Source organism: Scylla paramamosain, chromosome 8 (assembly GCF_035594125.1).
Source record: "Scylla paramamosain isolate STU-SP2022 chromosome 8, ASM3559412v1, whole genome shotgun sequence".
NCBI lineage: Eukaryota > Metazoa > Arthropoda > Malacostraca > Decapoda > Portunidae > Scylla > Scylla paramamosain.
This window is the reverse complement of record NC_087158.1, coordinates 26,192,349-26,217,039: the sequence shown is the minus strand read 5'-3', so window position 1 is coordinate 26,217,039 and position 24,691 is coordinate 26,192,349. Positions and strand designations below refer to the sequence as shown.

The 24,691-nt window shown below is 36.1% G+C and overlaps 1 protein-coding gene across 2 annotated transcripts in view; it reads left to right on the top strand.

Annotated features, from left to right (window-relative positions):
* The window catches only part of LOC135103043 (helicase domino-like), a 44,067-nt gene extending 19,890 nt beyond the window's left edge, over positions 1–24,177 (top strand). The window contains exons 13-33 of one of the 2 annotated variants that reach the window (XM_064008941.1): positions 1,478–1,708; positions 2,463–2,608; positions 2,806–3,051; positions 4,022–4,535; positions 5,079–5,248; positions 5,833–5,976; positions 6,752–6,919; positions 7,064–7,168; positions 7,779–7,997; positions 10,296–10,508; positions 14,131–14,166; positions 14,376–14,535; positions 14,740–15,260; positions 15,563–16,436; positions 18,005–18,138; positions 18,965–19,045; positions 20,795–20,959; positions 21,265–21,489; positions 21,633–21,827; positions 22,363–22,527; positions 23,810–24,177. In XM_064008941.1, the coding sequence (XP_063865011.1) occupies positions 1,478–1,708; positions 2,463–2,608; positions 2,806–3,051; positions 4,022–4,535; positions 5,079–5,248; positions 5,833–5,976; positions 6,752–6,919; positions 7,064–7,168; positions 7,779–7,997; positions 10,296–10,508; positions 14,131–14,166; positions 14,376–14,535; positions 14,740–15,260; positions 15,563–16,436; positions 18,005–18,138; positions 18,965–19,045; positions 20,795–20,959; positions 21,265–21,489; positions 21,633–21,827; positions 22,363–22,527; positions 23,810–24,100 (5,003 nt within the window). In that variant the 3' untranslated portion in view covers positions 24,101–24,177. Of the gene's footprint in view, positions 1–1,477; positions 1,709–2,462; positions 2,609–2,805; positions 3,052–4,021; positions 4,536–5,078; positions 5,249–5,832; positions 5,977–6,751; positions 6,920–7,063; positions 7,169–7,778; positions 7,998–10,295; positions 10,509–14,130; positions 14,167–14,375; positions 14,536–14,739; positions 15,261–15,562; positions 16,437–18,004; positions 18,139–18,964; positions 19,046–20,794; positions 20,960–21,264; positions 21,490–21,605; positions 21,828–22,362; positions 22,528–23,809 lie in introns of both variants that reach the window. The other variant, XM_064008940.1, reaches the window with a different exon arrangement.
* Positions 24,178–24,691: the final 514 nt, after the last annotated feature.

Sequence of the window (24,691 nt, the reverse complement as noted above, 5' to 3'; positions counted from 1 at the left end):
GTAATGAATTTTTTTTTAAGTAAGTATAAACAGTAAAAATAAAAGGATGTTGACTTCGGCTTGTGCATTTTATCTGGGAATGTTGAAAAATATCAGATATCACTGACACGTCCTGTATATGAAAGTAATCAGTGAAATAAAAAAAGAATAGCACCGCTGGCGGACGTACGACGTACTTATCTTGATCATGATTCTTCAGTTAAAGAAAGCGCCGCGCGCCGTTAGGGAGTGTAAAGTGTAAACAATAGCCTCTCAGTTCTGCCGATACAAAGGCCTTTACTTTGCTTTACTATATCCAGAATAGGGTATAGCTCGTTCTTTCAAGAATTTTCTTAATTCCGCTGTAGTCCATGATTGTGGCGGTGATGTATCCATTGTGCAGGGTAGTCGAGTGTCTGTGTTTTGGTTTGCTCGCTGCCCAAGTACCCGAGGATAGTGATCGTACCGCAAAAATAAAGTCTCTGATACAAAATTATATTTTCTTTACATTAAATGGATTTGCCTGTTGTTTAGTACATGAAAATGCAAGTATATATTAGTATACTTCCATTGAGGTCAGTAGAAAATTACAGATTGCCTGCCTTGATACACTTATAGGCTCTTTTAAGAATATTATCTGAAATTATGAATAGAGGCTCAAACAATGTCATGTGCTGTCAGTTATCACGAAATTAATTGACTTAAAATTCAGACGCATTACTGTGCAACGATACACCTTTGTAAGCTTGTAAAACCTTGCCCCAAAAAGTATTTATTTTCCGGCGAGAATTAAAAATTCTGGCGCTATCTGGTATCAAAACGCTCACTGCGACGTCTCTAATTAAATGTACGCTAAGATATGGTGTAGTCTTAAGCAGTATAATCCTTCTGTAAGGAAATGTTATATGGTACAGCTGAATATTAAAGATGTGAACTCTGTACATGATAAAAGACAGCTCAGTCTTTCAGTGGTCATCACCATCCTTTGGGTGAAAGTATAAAGTCTTTACTTTATTTTTTTTTCTGCAGTATTATTTACAGAATGGACAGGAAAAATTGAAAAATGTGTGTATGGAAAAGGTCTAAGGACAGATTACATACGTATGGAGGCAGAAGTGGAAACCTTTTTCAGTGATATTTTCTCTCAGCTAGTTCTTGGAGGAAATGTATGAGTATGGTTATGTGCATGAATGTATCAGTGCTCTTACATGTTCATATGTTTTTGTATCAAGCTGTTTTGGGAGCTTGCAAGATTTGACTGTATGCTAATTCTTTACATAATCCTTTGTTATTTTCACTGAATCCTTTATATTTTCTTTAGTTTTATTTTATTGGACATAAAAAAAATTTTGCTTATAGATCCTATAATCCATATTGAGTACAATATGGTATGGCTGCTATTTGTTTGAATGATGTACCATACAAAATTAAAATTATTCGTAACTGATATAGATGCATCCATTGATAGCATTACTCATGTTTGCTATTTATGTTGCAGCCATTCAGGTACCAGTCAGTGGTAGTGGTGGAGGAGTTATGGTGCAGCAGACCCCACAGGGCCCTCGCCTGGTGATGCCTCAGCGGACAGGAGTGACTGCTGGTGGTACAGCAAGTATAGGAACTGCCTCAGGGACCCTAGGGGGACTTCAACTACTCCAGACCTCAACTGGACAGCTGCTATTAACCACAGCTCCTGTCCAAAAGCCCACAAATCCTACATTATCTCATGGTCAGTTGAAAATATTGCATCTTTTTAGGGATATATATTATGAATCATGGCATTGTTGTGTGCATGAAAATGCACACATCTGGGTTGGATGTGGAGAACGGGAGAATAGAATATATATATAATTTGTTTAGAGAGGAAGTATATTTAGATCACAGAAAAACATCAGCGTCACCACATACTGGTCACTGTATGTTGGCTATGTCCTTACATACTTTCAAAATGATAACTATATAGTTATCATTTTGAAAGTAGTGTTTTACATGAAATGCATGAGATAAAATATGAAAGAGGAATGGAGCAGGCTTCATATCGTTTAGATGATAGACAACACATTTACACACAAAAAGTATGTAGGTATATAATTTGTTTTGTATCAGATTGACATTTTGTGTTATTACCACCACCAGTTTATATGGCTGGTTGTATATCAGTTATTGGACTAAGTTCACATGTGAGTGTTCCAGGCATTAATTTCCTATCAAACTAATAAAGGAGGCTTGTTTCCATACAGTATTGTGGTTCACCTTGCAGGGGTGGAAGATCAGCAATTCTGCCCACATAAATGTGTGTGTGTGGTCCTGTATGAACAGAAGCCCAACAGTCCTGCCACTGTGTGTGTGTGTGTGTGTGTGTGTGTGTGTGTGTGTGTGTGTGTGTGTGTGTGTGTGTGCTGTTTTGTATTGTTTAATTCTCTCAATGACAAGAAAAAGAAAAGGGTTGTCATTCATGTAAGGTATACTTATCAACTTATTAGGTGTGAGTGGAAATGCTGCAACAGCCCTTCTTCAACGGTTACAAGGGGTAAAAGGTCTGCAGGGATCCATGATCACCACTGGAGCAGGAGGGAGGCCTGTGCTCCGTTTGCCTCTCCCTAACCCAAATATCAGACCTCAGACTCAGGTGAGTCCCTTGCTTTAACTAGTAATATAATATTCATCTATCTATCTATATATCATATCATCAATACTACACGTGGTGGCCCAGGGAAAGCACCATATGCATAAACACTTCATTCACACCCTTAGCCCTGTATTGAATTAGAGAATCAAAAGTTTCCTAGAATTTCTTTGAATGATTGATATTGTATTTGCCAACAGGTTTTAGGTGCTAGTAATAACCAGTCAGGAACAGGAGTAGCACACACTCCCAGTCCTACAGTAAGAGTCCAACAAACTGTGGCAGTAGCCAGCCCCAGTCGTCCCAGCACTTCTTCCCCTGTTCGTGCCTCAGCTCCACCCGCCACTACACCCTCTAAGCCAATAACACGCTGTGACCAGAAGGAACTGGAAAAACAAGAAGAAAAGAAGAAAGAGGAGGAAAGAAAACGAAGCCTATTCTTTTTGGTAAATTTTTTAAACTTTTCAGTTTAATAATGTTGATACTGAAGTTATTAATGATGGAAGAAAATACAAGATAGAATTATTGCTCTCCAAACAGACACTAGTTTTGGCTTGAGTATTTATCCATTTGATTTGCTTGTAAATCTCTTTAAATTAAAGGTATTTGTGTTGCCTTTACAATTTAAACTTAAACAATGCTTTGTTTTATTTACACATCCCAAAATATTGTAGTTATCAGCCTTGAAGTGTTTTAGGCTTCTTTTTATGCATGTATCTGGGAATTATTTTGCTTTTCAACTTAAAACTCCCCCTTGTCTTTTGCTATAGCCATCTATAATAGAAATCTATCCATTTTCTTATACCTATTTTCTACATATAATACCACTTTTTTAATGCTGACTAACTCTACTTTGTTCAGAAACTTCAGATAAGCTACTATATTTTTTCCAGTATTAACAAAAAATGTTTAATAATACATCCATACATATACCAAGACTATGTTACCCAAAAAAGGGATAATCAAGGCAAGGAACACAACTTATAATTTCACACTCATTCACACCACACTTTTTCAGCCCCTTAGCTCCTGAGGGAAAAGAAAGAATATTCCTATTCTCACTTTGCAGGAACCATTTTCACAGCTTGGACAGTAATAATAATGATGATCATTCATATATTACCATACAATTTTGCTAATTTTATCCATGAACTAGTACCATGAGGGATAGCTAGTGAATTCTTGGATGTTGTTTAATTAAGGGGAATGTCAATAAAATATTTGGTAATGATTTGCTGAGCTATTGTCATGATGACATTGAAAAATACATGACAAGTATTAGGGATCAAGATGTAACAGATGATTTCCTACATCTTGCAGCTTGCAATTTTTTTTTTTTTTTTTTTTTTTTTTTTTTTTTTTTCTCTCTCTCTGTGTGTGTGTGTGTAATTATCAAATATTTGTTTCACACCACAGAATGATCTTGAAGAGAAAAGACGGAAGAGAAGAAAGGACAAACTGGCTTTGATCTCAAGACTCAACATTCGGAGATGTCAAGCTTGCCCCATATATGGCTCAGATCTGATAGAGGCTGTTACTGTGATTGATAACTGTGATCATGTTGCATCTTGCCCCAGTGGGGGAGAGTGGAACGGCAGGGGAAAGATTCATTGCCTCCAAGCTACTTCCATGCAACCCCGTCTCTATTGGTCCCAGACGAGCAGCCTTCATGAGATGGTGCACACTCCAGAGAGTTACTTGAAGGAATTAAAGGATACCACAGACAGATATGTGTTCTGCATACCACCAGTTGTAGCACCAACCATAAGTATGAGAATGTATCATCCCCCACCATCAAAGTTGTGGGGTACTGAGAGGACAAATGAATACCTGAAGAAGCAGTTACTCCCAGCCATAAGTCCACTACATCATATTATGAATGCATCTGTCACACAATTTCCAGATCCAAGACTTATTCAATATGACTGTGGTAAGTTGGCCTTTTTCCCATTACTTTTATGGAAACTAATATAACCACAGCCATTTAGATATTGAATAAATCTTATTGATCCCACTATTTGTAATTTTCATATATATATATATATATATATATATATATATATATATATATATATATATATATATATATATATATATATATTTTCATTGCTTCAGTAGAGTATACAATTTATGAACATTGGTATATTGGTGAATATATGATTTTACATGAGTAGGTTCAATCCATGCAGCCTCGCTAGACAGGGCAGATTCAAGAACTTTCCATGTTATCAATTCCTCCCCTCAAACAAACTGCTTTCTTTCACTCATTGTTGCACTGTTGCATAATTTACTGTTATTTTTATGGTTACTGCTACTCGGAAATTGTGAACTGCATGCCTATCCTCACGGTGGATATCAAGAAAATATCTTGTTCCAGTTTCTGTTTATTGGTGCATACACATTGATTCAAGCTTTTGTCATTATTCCTATATTATACCTCTTTACCATCTCTGTATTAAATTTTTACTTCCAGGTAAATTGCAAATACTTGACAAATTGCTACGACAGCTGAAGATTGGTAGTCACCGGGTGTTGATCTTCACACAAATGACAAAGATGTTGGATGTGTTTGAGGCTTTCTTGAACTACCATGGTCACTTGTACCTGAGGTTAGATGGCACGACAAGGGTGGACCAAAGACAGGTTGGTGGTTCATATTCTTTCTTGTGATATAGGCCATTCCACAAGAGCACTCAGATATGTATCCATACACCCACAGAATTACATAATCACACTAAAAAGATGATCAATCCATCTGTCCACTTTTAAGAGTTGTCATTGATGCCTTATGTGGGATTACCAGTCTAGTATGTAGGAGGATAGATAGATTTTATTAGGAAATCATATACCTTGGAAAACAATGCAAGTACTCACTCATTTTATCCAAAATATGTGATCCTACAGTTATGTTTATATCCTCAACATTCTTATTACCTTATGGTAACTATTCCTCTTATTGGTCAGTAAACTTGGGAAAATTTGGTTCCTCATAATTATACACTTTGCTTGCTATCTCTGTTAGTTAGGAAGTCATTGTTTATATCATGACTTATAAACAGTACTGAGCAGGAGATCACATTTTCTTCATTACCTTAGCATGGTGCCTCTCTCCCTAAGAGATCCATAAGCTAAAATGTAAGGTGACATTTGAGGATGTTTACATGAAGATGCCTTGGTTCCGCTAGAATATGAAGCTTTGAAATACATTGTTTCCATCTTTGTTTCAGGTTTTAATGGAACGCTTTAATCAAGATAAGAGAATATTTGCATTTATACTGTCAACTCGGTCTGGAGGGATTGGTGTGAATCTCACTGGTGCAGATACAGTTATCTTCTATGACTCTGACTGGAACCCTACCATGGATGCTCAGGTACACTGTGTTTACTTGCACTTGACCATCAAATTTCCAGATCTGACTCATTCCAGCAATTGCCACTATTCTTTAGCCTTCCTGGACTATATTGTTATTTTTTTTATTTATTTATTTTTTTTTACAAAAAAAAAGAAAAACTAAAAAATACATTAACACTCTCTCTCTCTCTCTCTCTCTCTCTCTCTCTCTCTCTCTCTCTCTCTCTCTCTCTCTCTCTCTCTCTCTCTCTCTCTCTCTCTCTCTCTCTCTCTCTCTCTCTCTCTCTCCTTGGTTAGACCCCCTCTTACTTATAAAAGTAACTAGAACTACTTTTGCTGGGTTCACTCATTCCTTTTGTCGAAAATATATGGATGCAACTGATGGTACTTTCCAGGTCATAGTAACTTTTCTGTTAGTGCATGAATGTTTTTAGTGTAGTGTCTGTTGCAGCATGATTTTCATTAGACGAGGGTTTGAGTTTTAGCCAAGGCAATATGGCTCTACTTTTAACTGGGTGTTGGTAAGTGAACACCCAGAAAGGTTGTTTCTTGGCAAGTTTTTTTATTCTAAAGTCAGAGTATTAATGAATTGTTATAGACCCAAAAGACTCCCAAGTCAGATATATATTACCTATATAACCCCCTTACAATTCTCCACTGTTTTCAAACAGCAAGGGATATTCCTTAAAACTCTGAATATGAATTACTGTTTGAAGGAGAAATTTAGTGAAGAATTGTTAACTTAGGAGAGCACATATAACATTTTCTCTTAAAGTGTACTTCTTCTCCAACAGGCTCAAGATAGATGCCACAGAATTGGTCAGACAAGAGATGTGCACATCTACAGACTTATATCTGAGAAAACAATTGAGGAGAATATCTTGAAGAAAGCAAATCAAAAAAGACTACTGGGTGACTTAGCCATTGAAGGGGGTAACTTCACTACTGCACACTTCAAGAAGGTAACCCTTCAATATGAAGTAACAACATTAACATTGAATCTTACTGTATAGTCAAATGAACAGATGTCTGTAGATATGACATGAACCCTTTTTAATTTTTATTTATTTATTTATTTATTTATTTATTTATTCTTTCCTCTTCAGTCCACCATTCAAGATCTGTTTGATGTCAACGTAAATGAGAATGATGCCACCAAGAGGATGTCTGATGTCTTGGACAAGATAGATAAAACCAAACATGTAGAGGAGGTAAGCATGAATTCTTATTTGAATAGCATATTCTTGTGTGTGCGTGCGTTTGTGCGTGCATACAAACACACATTTGTACATCCTGCAAGTAATGCAAGGTTAGTTTATTTGAAGGTATGCATAAGGTGGATTTCATTTAATTTGAATAGTGTATTCCTTTAAGAAATAATGTTTACATCTGTTGCTCCATTTAGCTTGTGCATATAGACCATTGATCTCAAAATATTTTGGGACCATTAATTTACTGATCTTAAACTAATAGAGATGTTCTGTAGTTTAAATATATATGTAATAATGCCTGTGAATGTAAGTGTGTGCATGTGGCAGCTTGTCTCAGCTATCCATCTTTAGGGGAGATGTTTGGTAGGTATATAGATAAATAGACTACTGACTTTTGTTTTAAGATTGTAATGGTCTGCAAATATATATACTATGAATAATTATATAATTTTTTAGATATGATTGTACAGCACCATTATGAAAACAGGAAAGATTATGCCATACCTATTGTTTTATATATTAAGATTAAATTTGACTTCATTATTGCTGAAGGAAGCTTTTTGCATAATTTCTGTACAGCTTGTATTTACTTTATAATATTTTTTACTAGGGCAAAGAAGTCTCTGAGGGAGAGCGCGTCAAGATGGGTGCTTTCGAATGTGCCCTGGCTGCTGCTGAGGATGAGACAGATGTTCAGGCAGCTAAGACTGCCAAGGCTGAGGCAGCAGCTGAGTTAGCTGAATTTGATGAAAACATTCCAATTGAGGAGGGTGAAGGAGGAGAGGAGCTGAGTAAGGCAGAGCAGGAAGTTGCTACACTCATGAAGCAGGTAAGGCTGTTCATATTGGACATTACATATTATATTTAAGAATTATAAAAGTTTTTATCCCTCTAAGACTTTGTAACCATTTCTCTTTGTTTCCATTACCAAAAGTGGTATTAGGTTTTCTGTTGTAACTTTTAGTTGTTATCCAGTGCAGGACATCTTTGTGCATGTAGTTCATTTGTATCTAGAAAAGTGTTTGTGATTTTTTTTATGATGACTAAATCTAAGTATACACTCACATTTCCAGTGGTTGTGTCATTTTTTTTATGGAACTTTTTTTCATGTTTGTTATCCAGTGATGGGTAACTGTGGGTTAGTGGTAAATTTTCTTATTAGAAAGTATGGAAAACTGTGGTGTGATTGTCCTGTTGTGGAATCAGAGTTGGAAATATGGTATAGTATCCTAATAGGGATATTCAGGAAATGTTTTGTTTTTGTATGGAGAATGGATGTTGCAAGAGACTTGGCATTATAGGCAGAGCAATGTGTGTTTAGATGGTTTGGACATGTTGAAAGAATGGAGGATGATAGGCTGGTGAAGAAGATAGTAAGATCAGGTGTGATCGAGTGTGGGAGGTGTGAACTTGTAAGGTAGGTCACATGAAGGATATGTAGATAATGTGAAGGAGACCTTAATGGGAAGAGGACTGACACTGGAGCATAGTTGAATGACTACATGAAAGAAGTGAATAGAGAGCAGTTGTGAGTGCATGGGGAATGATTCAGCCCTGCAACCTTTCAGGGAGGCACCACACACTTATAGTCTCAGTCAAGTGTTAAGCAGTTTGGTGTAGTAGGGGAGGGTGCTTGCTGTGAGTCTTGTTCCAGACCAAGCTCTGTAGCTGATCCTCATAAAGTGAGAGCAGGAGTGCTTCCTCTTTGCTGTTGGGGACTAAGGGGATAAGAGAGTGGTGTGAATGAGTGTTAATGGGAAAATTGTGTGCCTCATCTTGGTTACCTCCTTTTGAGGGAAGACAGCCTTGGTGTATATATATATATATATATATATATATATATATATATATATATATATATATATATATATATATATATATATATATATATAGTCATTGCCAAATGACAAGAATCCCTACTGAGGTGAGGGTCACATTGCACAAACTGGGAAACTTGCTTCTTCTATCTGAAAAAATTGGCAGAGAGAAAATAATTACTCAGTAACTTAGGTTAGCCTCTCACATGTTTTTCAGAACATAGAATAACAGATTCATTGTTTTACATATTGACATAAGAAAGAGTTATCTTTTGTGACTGCTCCTTGCTTTGGCTAACAAAACAGCTGTGTTTGTTTTAAATAAATTGTTCTACTGAGGTGAAGTATGATGCCTTGAAAATATACAGGTCATGATTATGTAGTACAAGTGTTAGAGTTTCACAAGAAACAGGTAGAAATAAAAGCTGTATAACTGTTGCCAGTGAAAAGACTGTGTTGGTGAAGAGATGGGGGTAATGAGGGACACAAGGATATATGCCTCACAACATGGTGGACCACCCTAAAACATTTGGCAACACCTTTCATGGTATCAAGAGACAGATAAAAGTATATCTTCAGCTTACAGCAAAACATTTAAAGAAACATGTTATGGGGTGCCCCACCACCATGTTTGTGGTGAGACACATCCTTGCATCCCTCCTTTTGCTATTTCTTGGCCAAAGCATTCAGTCTTTTCCCTGGCAATAGTTATACAGTTTATTTTTCTATTTGTTTTATCATTCATGTGAAAATATAACACCTGTATTATGTAATCATGGTCTGTATATTTTTCAGACATCATACATCACCTCAGTAGAATACATTGTTGAAAACAAACACAGTTGTTTTCTTAACCAAAGCAAAGAGCAGTCACATTCTTAGAATTAAGAAAATGTTTTGTAGGGAGATATACATTTTATATCTACATGATGATGATGACAATTTACAGTTTATTAAGTAACAAGCAGCTTGAGAGCTAAAAATATGCACATACAGGGATTAGATTATACTAATACTAGAGAAATGCTTAATCTAATGCATGTGCACTGTGCACCAAAGATGAGTCACAGTTCATTATTTATGATTTGTACTATTCTTGGGATTCCACTGTTTTTGTATGTCATATATATATATATATATATATATATATATATATATATATATATATATATATATATATATATATATATATATATATATATATATATATATGTGTGTGTGTGTGTGTGTGTGTGTGTGTGTGTGTGTAGATATGAACGTATTACACATTTTTTTTTTTTTTTTTTTTTTTTTTTTTCTGTACCTGGCAGCTGACTCCTGTGGAGAAGTATGCAATGAAGTTCCTGGAGTCATCTGATGATGGTTGGGCGGCAGAAGCAGAGCGAATGGCTGCAGAGATTGAGCAGCAGAAGAAAGAGTGGGAACTGGGGCGACTGCAGGCTTTGAAGGAGGAGGAGGAGCGGCTGGCACACAATTCTGATGAAGAAATCCTAACCTACTCATCTGCAGATGCCCACAATCAGGTCAATATTAAGAAGAAAAAAGTGGGGGAGAAGGGTCAGGTTCAGCCAGTTGGGGGTGGGAGACGAAGGGCAGGACGACCTTCCAAGGCTAAAACTGTTTTTGAAGACCAGTCAGATGATTACTCATCAACTGATTCTGATACTGACCTTAGTGAGAGTGAGGATGAGAATATGAGTGCATCTGAGGATAGCATTAGTAGCAGTGAGGAGGCTTTTGTTACTTCTCGGAAAAAATCTAAGGCTGAAAGGGATACTGAAATGGGAGACAAAGTGGATGAAAGAGACTCTCATTCTGGGTCAACACCACCCAAGGTCCTATTTAACAAAGTATCTGAGGATAGTCCACGCACAAGGTCAAGGGGGCGGGTAAAAATCAATCTTTGGACACTTGATGTAAATCCAGTGTTGCCTGGGGAGAGGCCAGTGCCATTTAGCAGGAAACAGCTGGCCAACCTAAGAGGACAGGGCTTACCTGTTCCTGGTTATGAGGGATCTGAATCCCCATGTCGCAGTGAAGACAGAAGCAGAAACAATAGTGGTCAGACTATGAATGGAGAACTTGAAGGAGAGGGGGAAGGGGAAGATATGGAGGTAGATGTTGTGGGTGACTCAGGGGACTCTAGCAATATCGATGGTACTGGCAGTGAAGCGAATGGCAGAGGAGAGCCAATGGAGGATGTGGCAGGATCCCTAAAAGCCAGTGGGCCCACCCAAATAACAGTCCATAACGGTGTAGGATTGTGAAGTTCCTACTCGGTGTCATGATTTTTACATTATAATTTATTTTTCTATTTTTCAATAATGTAATTTTACTGGTGCTCTGAAGATGTCAGCAGAGTGGAAGTAAACTTTTAATAAATAGTTAAAAAACAAAAAAAAGAAAAGAAAAATGTAATGGAAATTTTCTAAGACTGTGATGCATGTATATAATGTAAATTTCTTGTACATCACGTAATAAATGTCTGTCCCTGAATTAAGCTGATTGTTTTCTTGGTATACCAGTTTTAAGGCCTCAAAAGCTTGTTTTGGTGTCATGCGTATCCTGATCTGTAGAAATGCAGTTGCTTGTGTTAATTGTAGCAGTTGCTTCTGTCAAATATTTATCATCATCTCACTCTGCTCTTAGTCCTTGAAGCTTGGTTCATATATACTGTTAAAGATCAGTATAGTTTTCTGACCCTATGTTTGGAATGGCAGTGGCAGAAATAGTGTATCTGGTTCATCCTCTTTAGTTGGCACCAAACTGGCTGGGCCTTGCCATACCAAACTGGTCTTACCAAGAATTCATCATCTTCAGGGTATGCATGGCAACCATTATTTACTAAGTTCTATATTTTTCCATTTATTTAGCTCTATTTGTTTATTGATATGTTGAGTAATTACTGGAGAATACCTTATACTCATATTTACTGTACTAACTATCCTTCATAGGGATGTCATCCGGGTATTGAGATAGATTATAGTAATAATTCTAGTTATTTCCAGTGCTATAGTTCCATATTCTTTGGTTGTTTTCCCCATTATATCCCAAATTACAAACTGACCATGTAAGCAGCAAAGCATGATTCAAAAGTAATTATCATGAAAGACATTTTGGAAAGCCTATTGAAAGATTGCCTCTAATTTAAAAAAATCAAATAAGAGAAAAGTAAATTTTTACATAAGATATAGTAAATACTCTGATTATTTTGCATATCTACCTGTGATCTATGATGTATGTATCATTATGAACCATGAGTGTAAGGAAGTATGCCTTCTGGTTGGTTAAGTTTATTTATGCCCTCCTATAAGACTTTTTAGAGGTTTTTATAAGACATTTTTGCCAAGTGTCTAAAAGCAGTGCATGGCACAGACACTCTTTTATGTCAGAACCTGCTGTGAAGATATTGTCTCACTTCCACTCATTAGTGATATAAGAGAGGCTCATGTTTTCAGTGGTCATTGAAAAGTGTACATTCATCCCTTCTTGAACTGATCATTTGTTTTTAAATACCCAAGAGAATGCAATGACAAGTAGCATTGGTGCTTCACACTGCAGTCCACCAAAATCATTGATTGGCTTGGGGACTCAGGCACTCAGTTTTAGGAATTTTTAGAGATAGTGTTTATTGCTGTGATATATATATATATATATATATATATATATATATATATATATATATATATATATATATATATATATATATATATATATATATATTATATATATATATATATATATATATATATATATATATATATATATATATATATATATATATATATATATATATACGAGTATATCCCCTCATTTCTTGTTTATCAAGGTAGCTTTAAACTTTATCTTGCTTCATCACTTGTTCATTTTTGGTGGTGGTTTAGTGGTCATTCAACTCCCTTATCTTTGTTTGCTTGACTTTGGATGTCAATCTGCATGTGTATGTTAAAAAAAGTTAATTGCAGATATAATGGCTTTGAATCAAGGAATTGTTGATAAGATTTTGAAGCATTCTCTCTCTCTCTCTCTCTCTCTCTCTCTCTCTCTCTCTCTCTCTCTCTCTCTCTCTCTCTCTCTCTCTCTCTCTCTCTCTCTCTCTCTCTCTCTCTCTCTCTCTCTCAAACTTTCTTAGATATCTTTGCATCACAAGCCTACATGCCCTTCCATATAAGTGTTAACAGATTTTTTGTTACTTTTTATGTTACTGTGTAGGTGTGGCAAAGGTATGTGCCATTTAGTTATATTTTGTTTGTTGTGATGGTTTTGAGGCTATTCATCTCTTCTTGTCATTTTATTTTTTTATGTATTATCTTTTTTTATATATATTTTTTTTTTTTCTGGTTGTTCATCCCCATCCTACATCACTATATCCTAGAAGCAATTAACATTTGGAACAAAATTTTGTTATATCAGATATGTTTCTTTCCACCAAGTCATTCCTAATGTTATTAGTGTAGGTGTAGTGCATAGAGACATTTCTGATTGTTTGAAACAGTTCATTTAGCTTTGCATGGTACTTTTTTTTTCTTTTTATGATTAATCTTATATAATATAGAGTATTATTTCTAAATACCTTGAAGCATGCATTACATAACCAGCAATTTGTATGTTCTTCCACTAATCTAGAATGTAGAATTTTGCCTTGGTGGAAGGACATTGGCAAAAATAGGCTCATGATGAGATATTGTAAATAAGAATGAGATACATGACACATGGATGGAAATTGAGATGGACAGAGATGGAGTTGGCAGGATGGTGTGTTTGGTGGGGTATTGATGGGAGGAATTTTTAAAAGAAAATGTGCAGAATGGATGATGCACAGTTAAGATCAACATATGCAGTAATTCTGTATATTGAAAATGCAAAGGATCTGTATTTGAAAAACTTGTGCATACCAGTAAATCTCATATTTTAAAGAACCAGATTTGTTATTTAAGTGCATATGATAAAACTAAGAGCATTATTATTAATTAGAATTTGGATCCTATAATACATTTGCTTCTAAATTAGTTTTCAAAAGAATGTAATAATAATGATAAAACCTACATGCCTCTTGGAGAGCTTAATTTTTTATGTATGTACATAGCTACATGATTTATGTTTTCAGTAACTTTCTGGTCTGATGGTCATCTTCATTCTTTGCAGTTATGGCTGTCTTTGTGTGGACGGGAAGAGATGCCAGTAAGTTCTATATTTGTGTTATGAAACCTTAGTTAAGACTGCTGATTTAATTGATGCCATATGAATAATTTTTTTTACAAAGTGTTGTTTAATGTTGTTGAAGTATAGCTATTGTTCCTTTGTACTCTTTTATATGTAAGCTTGCCATGCAAAATCAGTTCAGTATCCAGAATTTTCTGGGATAATTTCTGGACTATCAACCACATCAGGTTTGGCATCCTCCAACTCCACCACGAGATGACAATGATGTGTACATCGACCATTCCCTTGGATTTTGGTATGACTCGAGCATTATGCCAGAGTCTGCTCTACCTCCTGTGTACATCAAAAAGGAACACAAAAGGCTTAAACTGGAACCAGGTGCTGTGGGTAAGCAGATATGTTTTTACATAAGTAACCAAGATGTTATTCATTATATTTCAGATGGCAAAAAAAAAAAAAAAAAAAATGCTGTAGATAAACTTAAATTAGAAATGCTTTACATTGTAAAGCACAAAGAAGTTAATCCTGTAAACTTGTTCCCATAGGTTAATTAAAATCTGAAGTTTTGAAAATATTTTAAACTTTACTCAGGTGGGTCAGGAGAGGGATCTTGTGGATTGCGTCGTCCCCAGAAGCTTCGTCGGGAAGATGCTGTTCATGCACCTCGCTCTCTATTTGATCGACCATCACCTGCTGTTGTCAAGATTCGTCGAGACCTCAAGCTGCAAAAGTACAGGGGCATTATGCGACCAAGCATTCCTCTGCCAGGTCTGAAACCAACTCTCATGACCAAACCTCCCACTGCAGAGCCTGAAAACACACCAGAATGGGCCGTTCATGAGGACTGGGCTGTAGTACAAGCAGTTCAGCACCACCTCCAACTGGAATTACCCATCAATCTTTTGGTGTTATCTCCAGGCCATACTCCTAACTGGGATCTAGTGGCTGATCTGGTTAATACAGTCTCTCGCTGCTACAGATCTTCCCGGCAGTGCAGAGCCAGATATGAAGATACAATTCATCCCAGGGAAGAAGGGAAGCTACCACCTGATGCCCCAGCTAAGAAAGTGTCTAAGAAACAGAAGTCTGGATTTTTACAAAAGCCTTTACATGTATGTAATGATATTTAGTTTACCAAAGTGTCATTGCTTTAATAATTTATATTTAACTTTTTTGCAGAAAGTAGAATTCATGTTTATAAACAAATTCATTCTTGTGAGATTTTGGTTCCCATTTAGGGAGGTTCATTCTCATCAAAAGATAACAGAAAGGATGGAAGAAATAAAGACATTAAGAATTCTTGTTATTAGACATTTTTTCTTTTTTATTTAGGAAAAGTAATGGCTGAATAATTTTTCTTGATATATGAAAAGTGGATAAGATTTTATATATGTATATTTGAATGTTATTTCAGAAAAGCCTACGTCCCATGCGAACCTCACAGCTCTTTGCACAAGATAATAATAGCAGCTTCTCATCTTTATACTGCACTCGTTTTGAAACCATTAAGAGCATTGCCATCAAACGTACTCCAACTACCAAGCCACCACTGGTAAACCCTACCCACAAGAACCCCAAACATGCCCAAGTATTAGCTGAGTCAGGCATTCAGTATGACTGTCCTCTAAACCCTGGCCAAGTTGCTGCCAATCTGGCTGAACGTATTCAAAGGGCAAAGCAGAAGACTCAGGCAGCAGCAGCAGCAGCAGCTGAAATAGCTCAGCAACAACAGCAGAAATTACTACAACAGCAGCAGCAACTGCAACTCCAACAACAACAACAACAGCAACAACAGCAGCAACAACAACCACAACAACAACAACAAATACAGCAAGCTCAACTCACAGCTACACAGCTTCAACAACAACTTCAGCAACAACAGCCACAACAAAATCAGGTGCAACAACAAAGTGTTACACAACAAAGTCAGCAACAGGTATCTGTAATAGGGAGTACAGGTGCTCAGCAAGTTGTGAACACTGGATTAGCTGGTAAAGCTTCCACGTCAGTAGTGCTGAGTCAGGGCCCATCAATGACTGTTGCCACAGTGACTGCAGCAACACCCACCACCAGTGTTATCACCTCTTCCACATCACCTGCTGTTCTAGGAGGGGTGCGGACAGCTACAGGCACTCCCAATGTAAACCGCACAACACTGTCCCTCCAGGAGCTCCAGGTGCGCACATCAGGCAGCAGCCAGAGCACTGTGGTGAGTGTGGCAGGGCTGTCCCAACTTCAGGCTGCAAAGCTGAGTGCCACGCTTGCATCTACCTCATCTGCTCAGAAAGGTACAGTGTAACTTTCAAAGTTGCAAAATATTGGAGTCTTGGAATAAGGAAATATGGGGAAGTGAAGATGGAAGAGATGGACAAGAGTAGATGGCCTAAATTTTAAGTCTTTTAAATGTGGGGTTTAATTCATATTTTAATTAATTAATTTATCATTATTATTATTATTATTATTATTACTATTATTATTATTATTATTATTATTATTATTGGTTTGGACATGTGGAGAGAATGGAAGACAATAAACTAGTAAAGAAAGTGATGTGATCAAGCTTAATGACAAAGAAAAGTGTTGTGATGGGGTTTGTTTGAGAGGGGGTCAATAATTGTGAGACTGGAAAGAAGAAAGATCAGAGACAGCAATCAGAGGGATGAAGAAGGCTGCATTTGGATTTGGAGTAGCTGTCACTCCAAAAAGAAAGAAAGGTTCTGAGCAAAAAAAGATGATACAAGAAATTGATAGGATGTATGCCTTCCAAAAAATTGAGTTGCTTCTCCCTCATTCTCGCAGTTAGAAGAGGCTTGTGAGCTGCAAGGCAACAGGGAGTGATATCTGTTCCAAGTGCAAGTGCAGCTTTCTTCACCTGTGGGAAAGCTGCCTTTGATGTTCCTATCTTCCTTCCAGTCTCACAGATACTGAGCACCTCTTGAACAATTGCCATCATAATATATATATATATATATATATATATATATATATATATATATATATATATATATATATATATATATATATATATATATATATATATATAATATATATATATATATATATATATATATATATATATATATATATATATATATATATATATATATATATATATATATATATATATATATATATATATATATATATAATATATATATATATATATATATATATATATATATATATATATATATATATATATATATATATATATATATATATATATATATATATATATATATATATATATATATATATATATATATATATATATATATATATATATATATATATATATATATATATATATATATATATATATATATATATATATATATATATATATATATATATATATATATATATATATATATATATATTTCTCTCTCTCTCTCTCTCTCTCTCTCTCTCTCTCTCTCTCTCTCTCTCTCTCTCTCTCTCTCTCTCTCTCTCTCTCATCGTTAAGCTTGCTATGACCCTTTATAATGTAAGGAGAATAAATTGAGAGATGAAACAATGTTGTGCAAGGGAAAAACAGGTAAGGGAGTATGGGAGAGGTATTTTTCCCCACTGTGCCTGTCACTGATTCAAAAACTGACATGTGAGTTGTCATATGTAACAACTGATAACTTTTTAAGACCTCTCATGGCTCTAAATTAAACATTATTGATTTACTCCATGGTTATGCTGTGATGTTTATTGTTCATTGACTAACTTTCATTGACTTCTTTTGCTGTGGCTATTTATTTATTTATTTATTTATTTATTTATTTATTTATTTATTTATTTTATTTTATTTTATTTTATTGTCAGTTAAGTATACTTCCTACAATGTCTAAAGTTGTTGTGTCTACAGGTGTGACGGGAGTGTCAAGGCCCCTAACTCAAGCACAGTTGCATTACCTGAAAAAGGAGGCTCATGCCAGGCTAGCACTACAGCAGCAGCAGGGCAAGGTGGTTGCTACAGATCAGACCATTAAGAGAGTTCAAGTGAGTTTAAATCCTGTAAAGTACTCAGGTATATTCATATTAATCATTCAGATACATTTGTTGGGTTCAGATTATAGGCTAAACAGAGATTAATTGGGTTTGTCTTTCTTGCTGTAGTCTCTTCATTAGACAGGTGAATAGGTGTGAAAAATAAGCTAAATACAGTGTGTGTGTGTGTGTGTGTGTGTGTGTGTGTAAAATTCATCATTACAGTCTTGAGGATTGTGTGCTAGATTTGTGACTGCCAGCTCTACCCTCCCAGAAAGAGCTTAAGTGTTTTGAGAGACCTTTCATACCACACATCTAAATCTCTTATTCAGAGAAGACAATAATTGCTCACTCATCAGTGAAAAATACTTAGTGTTGTGAGTGCACACAAACACTTGCCTGTCAAGTGATAGCTAGGAGTGATACCACTGAGCTAGTGAGCAGCATTTGTGTGTGTGTATGTGTGTGTGTAGGAATGGATAGCACTATTTCTCATCTTTCCCTTTTTATGAGGATGTCAGCTGTGTGTGTAGGTGTACTTGAACACAGATATTATTTTAGTGAAAAAAATTTCAATGTTAATGTAGGGTCAGTCATAGGATATTATTTTGAATCAAACCTCCTTCAATATGACTATATCAGATACTAGATTTAATTTATTTGTTTATTTATTTACTTATTTTATTTATTTATTTATTTTTTCTTCTTCTTCTTCATTAGATTTGGTTCCTAGATTAATTTTCTCTCACATACAACATACAGGGAAGCATTTAGAAAAAAGGTTGTTAATTAGATTTTACTCTTTACATTAAGAAGAATGAAAATAACTGTATTACAGATAGCAGGCCAGACAGGAACTCCCCAGAAAGTGCAAGTGGCTATGCCTGGAGGAGCTCTAGCTGCTGTCACTGCCATTCAGGTTAGTGTAGACATTCATAAATAATCTGTCTATATACCAGACTGATATTCTCCATTTAGGCAGTATTTGAGGCAACATGCTCCCATGTGCATACAAAATAACAGTTGCACCTTTAAGAATCCCTCACATCTTTTTGCGTGAAAATCAGTCCACTCTCCCTGGAGGCTTAGTGGCTAAGATGTGCAGGAAGGCTTGTGGCTATGATTGTGAGTGTGGATATCTTGTCTCTGCTACTCTCCCCTCCTCTACATGAGGGATTCAGTCTTGGTATATAGAGAGGTATATTGTAATTATTAAATATTTGCATTCACTATAATTTCATTGCCAGCCAAAAACATGTGTTTACTCCATGAAATCTACTGCTCACTACACACAAATACATTTAGTTTTAATTTCCAGGCCTTGAGTTACATTACTGTCTCCACATTAATAGGTATTTATTAGGTTTTCCTTCCTTACATGTATATTGTACATTTCTGGTGTGCTTGTGCCAATTACTTTACTTAATTCCAATTACCAATATTTTTAAGGGAGGTGTAGTTTTATTCTTATTCAGATATCTTCCCATTTCCGGTTTGTCTTGTATACCTCAAAATATCCAGTATTCTCTTTATCCCAAGATTATTAAAGTTTTCTGTCATATTTTTCAGCCCCTTTGCTCATTTGTAAATCATAGTAGAGAGGACTATCTTTGAGGTGATCTTGCAGAAACACCTGAATCATATGGAAATGTGCAAGGCTCAGGACCCAGTAGTAATTCTAACATAACATTGATATCCAGTTATTTGATTTTCTTTCAGACAGGTCAAGTATGTGAAAAGCATCAACCTGTTTGACATGAGGTGTTATGATTTTGCTAATCTTTCTCCTCTCTCTCTCTCTTCTCTCTCTCTCTCTCTCTCTCTCTCTCTCTCTCTCTCTCTCTCTCTCTCTCTCTCTCTCTCCTCTCTCTCTCTCTCTCTCTCCTCTCCTCTCTCTCTCTCTCTCTCTCTCTCTCTCTCTCTCTCTCTCTCTCTCTCTCTCTCTCTCTCTCTCTCTCTCTCTCTCTGCTACTACACCATTAACAGATATCCAACACTCACCCAATCCATTGATAATAATAATTATAAATAAATGAATATGTAAATTTTGTCCACTTGATGGTCCATTGACTGTCAGAGGTACATAAGATTTACACACTTGACTCTATGAATTAAATTTCATCATGTACAATTATATAAATTCCAACCACTTTTATTTTTACTGATCCATTTCTTCATATTGTATTTTAATTACATTCTAAAATTGCCTTTAGTAACATATAACCACATATTCTTCACAACACTACTGGAATGGTCTATCTAAACTCATCTACATTCTATTCTATTCAACCTTTATAACTATAACATGTGTTTAGTTTGACCACCTAAAGATAAATAATACAATATGTAATCATTTACTTTAATTTACAAATCCCTTGTAACCTTTTTCTTGAGGTGTGCTTCATTTACTGGTGTTTAAGGGCACAGACAGGCCATTCCTGTACAGTGCTGTGATGAATATGTGTTTATATGTTGCTAAGAGTAATATGAGGAAGAATAATAGCAAGATGGAGAGGATGAATTTCTCCATCACCCTGCGTAAAAGCACATGAAGCTTCTTAATGTAGGAGAGTGGAGGATATCAGTAATGTTATGCATTTGTTTGCTAATATTTTGTTCAATCATTTTCTTCATTTTCTATATATTTACATTATTCCTGCTGTAACAGGTAACTCAGGCTGGACGCACACAGCTTGTGAAGCCTGGCACTGTAGTGGCAGGGACAAGTGGAGTGATGGCCACTGGCAAAGCCATCACTCGCACTGTCACTGACCGGGAAGTGGCAGCTCTTCTTAAACAACAACAACTCAATAAATCTGGACAAGTGGCTCAGGTATAGCAATGGTATTTTTATAATTAAGATACATAAACCAAAAGAAATAAATACTTATGGTATAGTGGCAGTGTTACAATCAGTAGTTTGATGTTTATTGTGCAAAGATAAAAGATCATGGAGTTGCTGGATAATCCTACCTTTGGTTTCCTTTTATTATTTTATTTATTTATTTATTTCTCAGTATTCTATGCTGAAGAATGCAGTTAGGCACCATCTTTGGCAGCCCCTTTCATGAGAAGAGTTTTATTTTTTATTTATTTATTTATTTAGTTTATTTATTTATTTATTTTTATTTTTTTCAGGTGCAGGTGCCTTCTGCACAGTTGTTAGCTGGGCTCCAAGTTCAGAGTGGCGTCAGTACTGGAGGTACACCAGTTGCCACTTTAGTGAAGACTGTTAGTGCACCTAGCACTCTGGTACACACTCCGACCTCTGTCACTCTTCCTGTGTCTGCTATTAATGTGACACTCCCTCAAGCGAGAGTTACAACAGCTGCCACTGTAGCAAAAGCTGCCACCACCCAACAAGTATGTAATCAAGTAATTTAGTTTTGAACAAGACTTCATGTAACCAAATATAAGAATTGTATTATTTTGTTTTATTCATATTGAAACATTTTCTTTTGTTTTTGAATCTGTTACAGGCAGTGCGCAACATTTCTTTACCACAGCAACTTTTAACCAAACAACGGCCCCTGATGGGAGTTAAAGGCACAGTTGGACTGCAGCTGGGAGGGAAGACGGTTGGAGGTACTGGATTGAACACAGTACAGATAGTCCAGGGTGGAGGACAAAAGCAAGTTACTATGCAGCAGATACAACATGTGTTGAAAGTACCCCAACAGACAATTCAACACATCACACAGGTGTGTGAATTTACTAATGAGATACTTGAATTCCAACTTATTGAAACCAGCTTTCCTTGAGCATCTTACATGGTCAATGTTAGAGTGTGGGTAAGCTTCAATTTTCTGCTCCACTGCTACAATACTGGGTAGTATCTGGAGGGGAGTTTTCACCTGGGAGAAAAATCTTGCAAAACAGGAGCATTACCAACAGTAAAACAAGCAAACAGGAACATTATGCACATCATTCAGAATTCATATGTAGCTCTTCTTAGCCTTACTGCTGACATATCTTAGCCTCTCTCTCTCTCTCTCTCTCTCTCTCTCTCTCTCTCTCTCTCTCTCTCTCTCTCTCTCTCTCTCTCTCTCTCTCTCTCTCTCTCTCTCTCTCTCTCTCTCTCTCTCTCTCTCTCTCTCTCTCTCCTCTCTCTCTCTCTCTCTCTCTCTCTCTCTCTCTCTCTCTCTCTCTCTCTCTCTCTCTCTCTCTCTCTCTCTCTCTCTCTCTCTCTCTCTCTCTCTCTCTCTCTCTCATTATTTGTTATCACTTCATGTGCAGGGAGGAACAGTGAGTGGGACAGTAGTTGGTAAGGCTGTGGGAAGCAGTGTTGCTGGAACCAGTGTGACCTCAGCTACCCAAGGCATTGGCACTTCTCACACCACTAAGCTGGTGCCTATGACCATTGCCTCACACCAACAGCAGTCCATCAAACAAACAATTCAGGTAATATCATCCATCTCTTCACAATTTTTTTTATGGATAGTCTCCTTAAAAATACTGTTTTCCTTGTGTGTTAGAACATGTGACAGTGATACTAAAGTATTTAAAGCTGAAGTGTTAAGAACTATACCTTAAATACCTTGTTTGATTGAAGGTGAGGAAAGGCAAGATCATAAGAGAGTCAGCTTATGAAAACTTCAGCTATGAGAACTGAATGTTCTCAGTCTTCTTTAGAGTAAAAAATTATAAAACAGGATCTTTTTAGAAAATAGGCCTTGATGTTATGGTCTTATAAGAGACAGTTGAAAAGGAAAGGAAGGAGAAAGGTTTGGTAGGTTTAAGGTCAGATCTGGGATTGCAAACATATATAAAGTCCTGAAGTACTGGTCAGACGTCATCTAAATATGTTTTGCAATTCTGGTCCCCTTATTACAGGAATGATATAGGTTTGTTAGAATTATTGCAGAGGAGAATGACTACAAGGATACAGGGGATGATGGGTATTGCTTATGAAAGGATACTAGAACTTTTAAATTTATATTTCTTAGAGAGATGTAGGTTAAGAAGAACCTGATAGAAGTCTTTTTGGTATAAGGGATATAACAAAGTTGATATAGTAAAGTTATCAGAATCAGTAATCAGGATGAAGCAAGAAATGATTGGTTCAAGCTTGGAAAGATAGATTTGAAAAAGAGAAGGAATTGGTTCTCAAATAGAGTGGCAGGTGAATGGAATAGACTCATTAATGAAGTTGCTAGTGCTGAGTCATTAGGAATCTTTAGAAGAAGATTAGAGATATTAATTGATGGGAATGAATGATGGTATGTTTCATACAGGGACTGCCATGTGTATGCTTGATGGCTTGATGGCATATTTTCTTATGTTCTTGTCTTTATCTTCCCAAATGTGTCTTCCTTTTCTCCATCCCTGTCACTACCAGGCCAATAATGATAAGAGCTCCCAGCCCTCAATCCTCATCCCTTTTTGTCAAATTCTGTAACTTGCAGAAGATGTGAAGTCTGGTTTCTTAATGACAGTTGTTTGGCCAAGTCAGGTAGCCACTCCATAAAATATTATACATCATAGTGGATGATGGGGTCACTACACCTGTATGCTATATACTGTAATCTGTATACACAGTTTTATTGCATGATACTGAATATTCTCTGAAATCCTATTCCTGGTAATGAATCTGAAAACAGATATTTTATGTACATGTAATCAAGAATGTAGATGGATAAAAAGCCAAACAAGTATATTTAAAGGTTTTATTCATTATGGACAGGTTGTGTCTGCAGGACCAACAGTTGTGGGTGGCACTCCAGCAATCCGAGTGAGTGGTGGGGAACGCTCATCAGCCTCAACTAGCCTTCACTCTCTTCCAGGTGGCCCAGTCAAGGTCACCAATCCAACCCTTTTGTCTGCCACCCTTCAGGGTCAACAAATGTCTGTAGCTGTAAGAACACCTACACAAAGTCCTGTTAGAATACAGACTTCAGCTTTGCAAACTCAACAGACAACTCAGACACAGCAGCAATCTCAACAGCAGGGACAACAAGGTAGTGGTGGGCAATGAAAAGTAAGAGAACAACAGCTTAATTTCATACTGAGATCATTAAGATCATAGTCTTGAGAACCATAATCACCTCAAAATGAAGGTATATACATTATGAACAAATCTTTGTACATTATAATATATATATATATATATATATATATATATATATATATATATATATATATATATATATATATATATATATATATATATATATATATATATCCTCTGTGAAAAGTACTAAGCTGCTCATTTATAAAACCAAGTTTCTCTGTAAAATTTAAAAAATTGATATTAAAAACTACTAACTTTTCTCTTTTCTAGCATTTTTTATTTTTTTACTTTTGGCTGTGTGAGCACCTGGGTATGTTTTCTCACACTATTGACAAAGCTCCAGTCAGTGTTTATTTCCATGGCCCACTTAGTTTTGAGCACTTTCATTAACTGGTCAACTGATGAAGTCTGAATGTGTACTAATATCAGTTTAATTTTCACTCAGCAGTCTTAAATGAGATTTAGGTCTGGGCTTTTGCAAGGGCATTCTAGGACTTGAAGGCTGCTCTAGAGAAGAAAAAGAAGAGAGAAAAAAAAGGACAGTAAAGAAGCAGC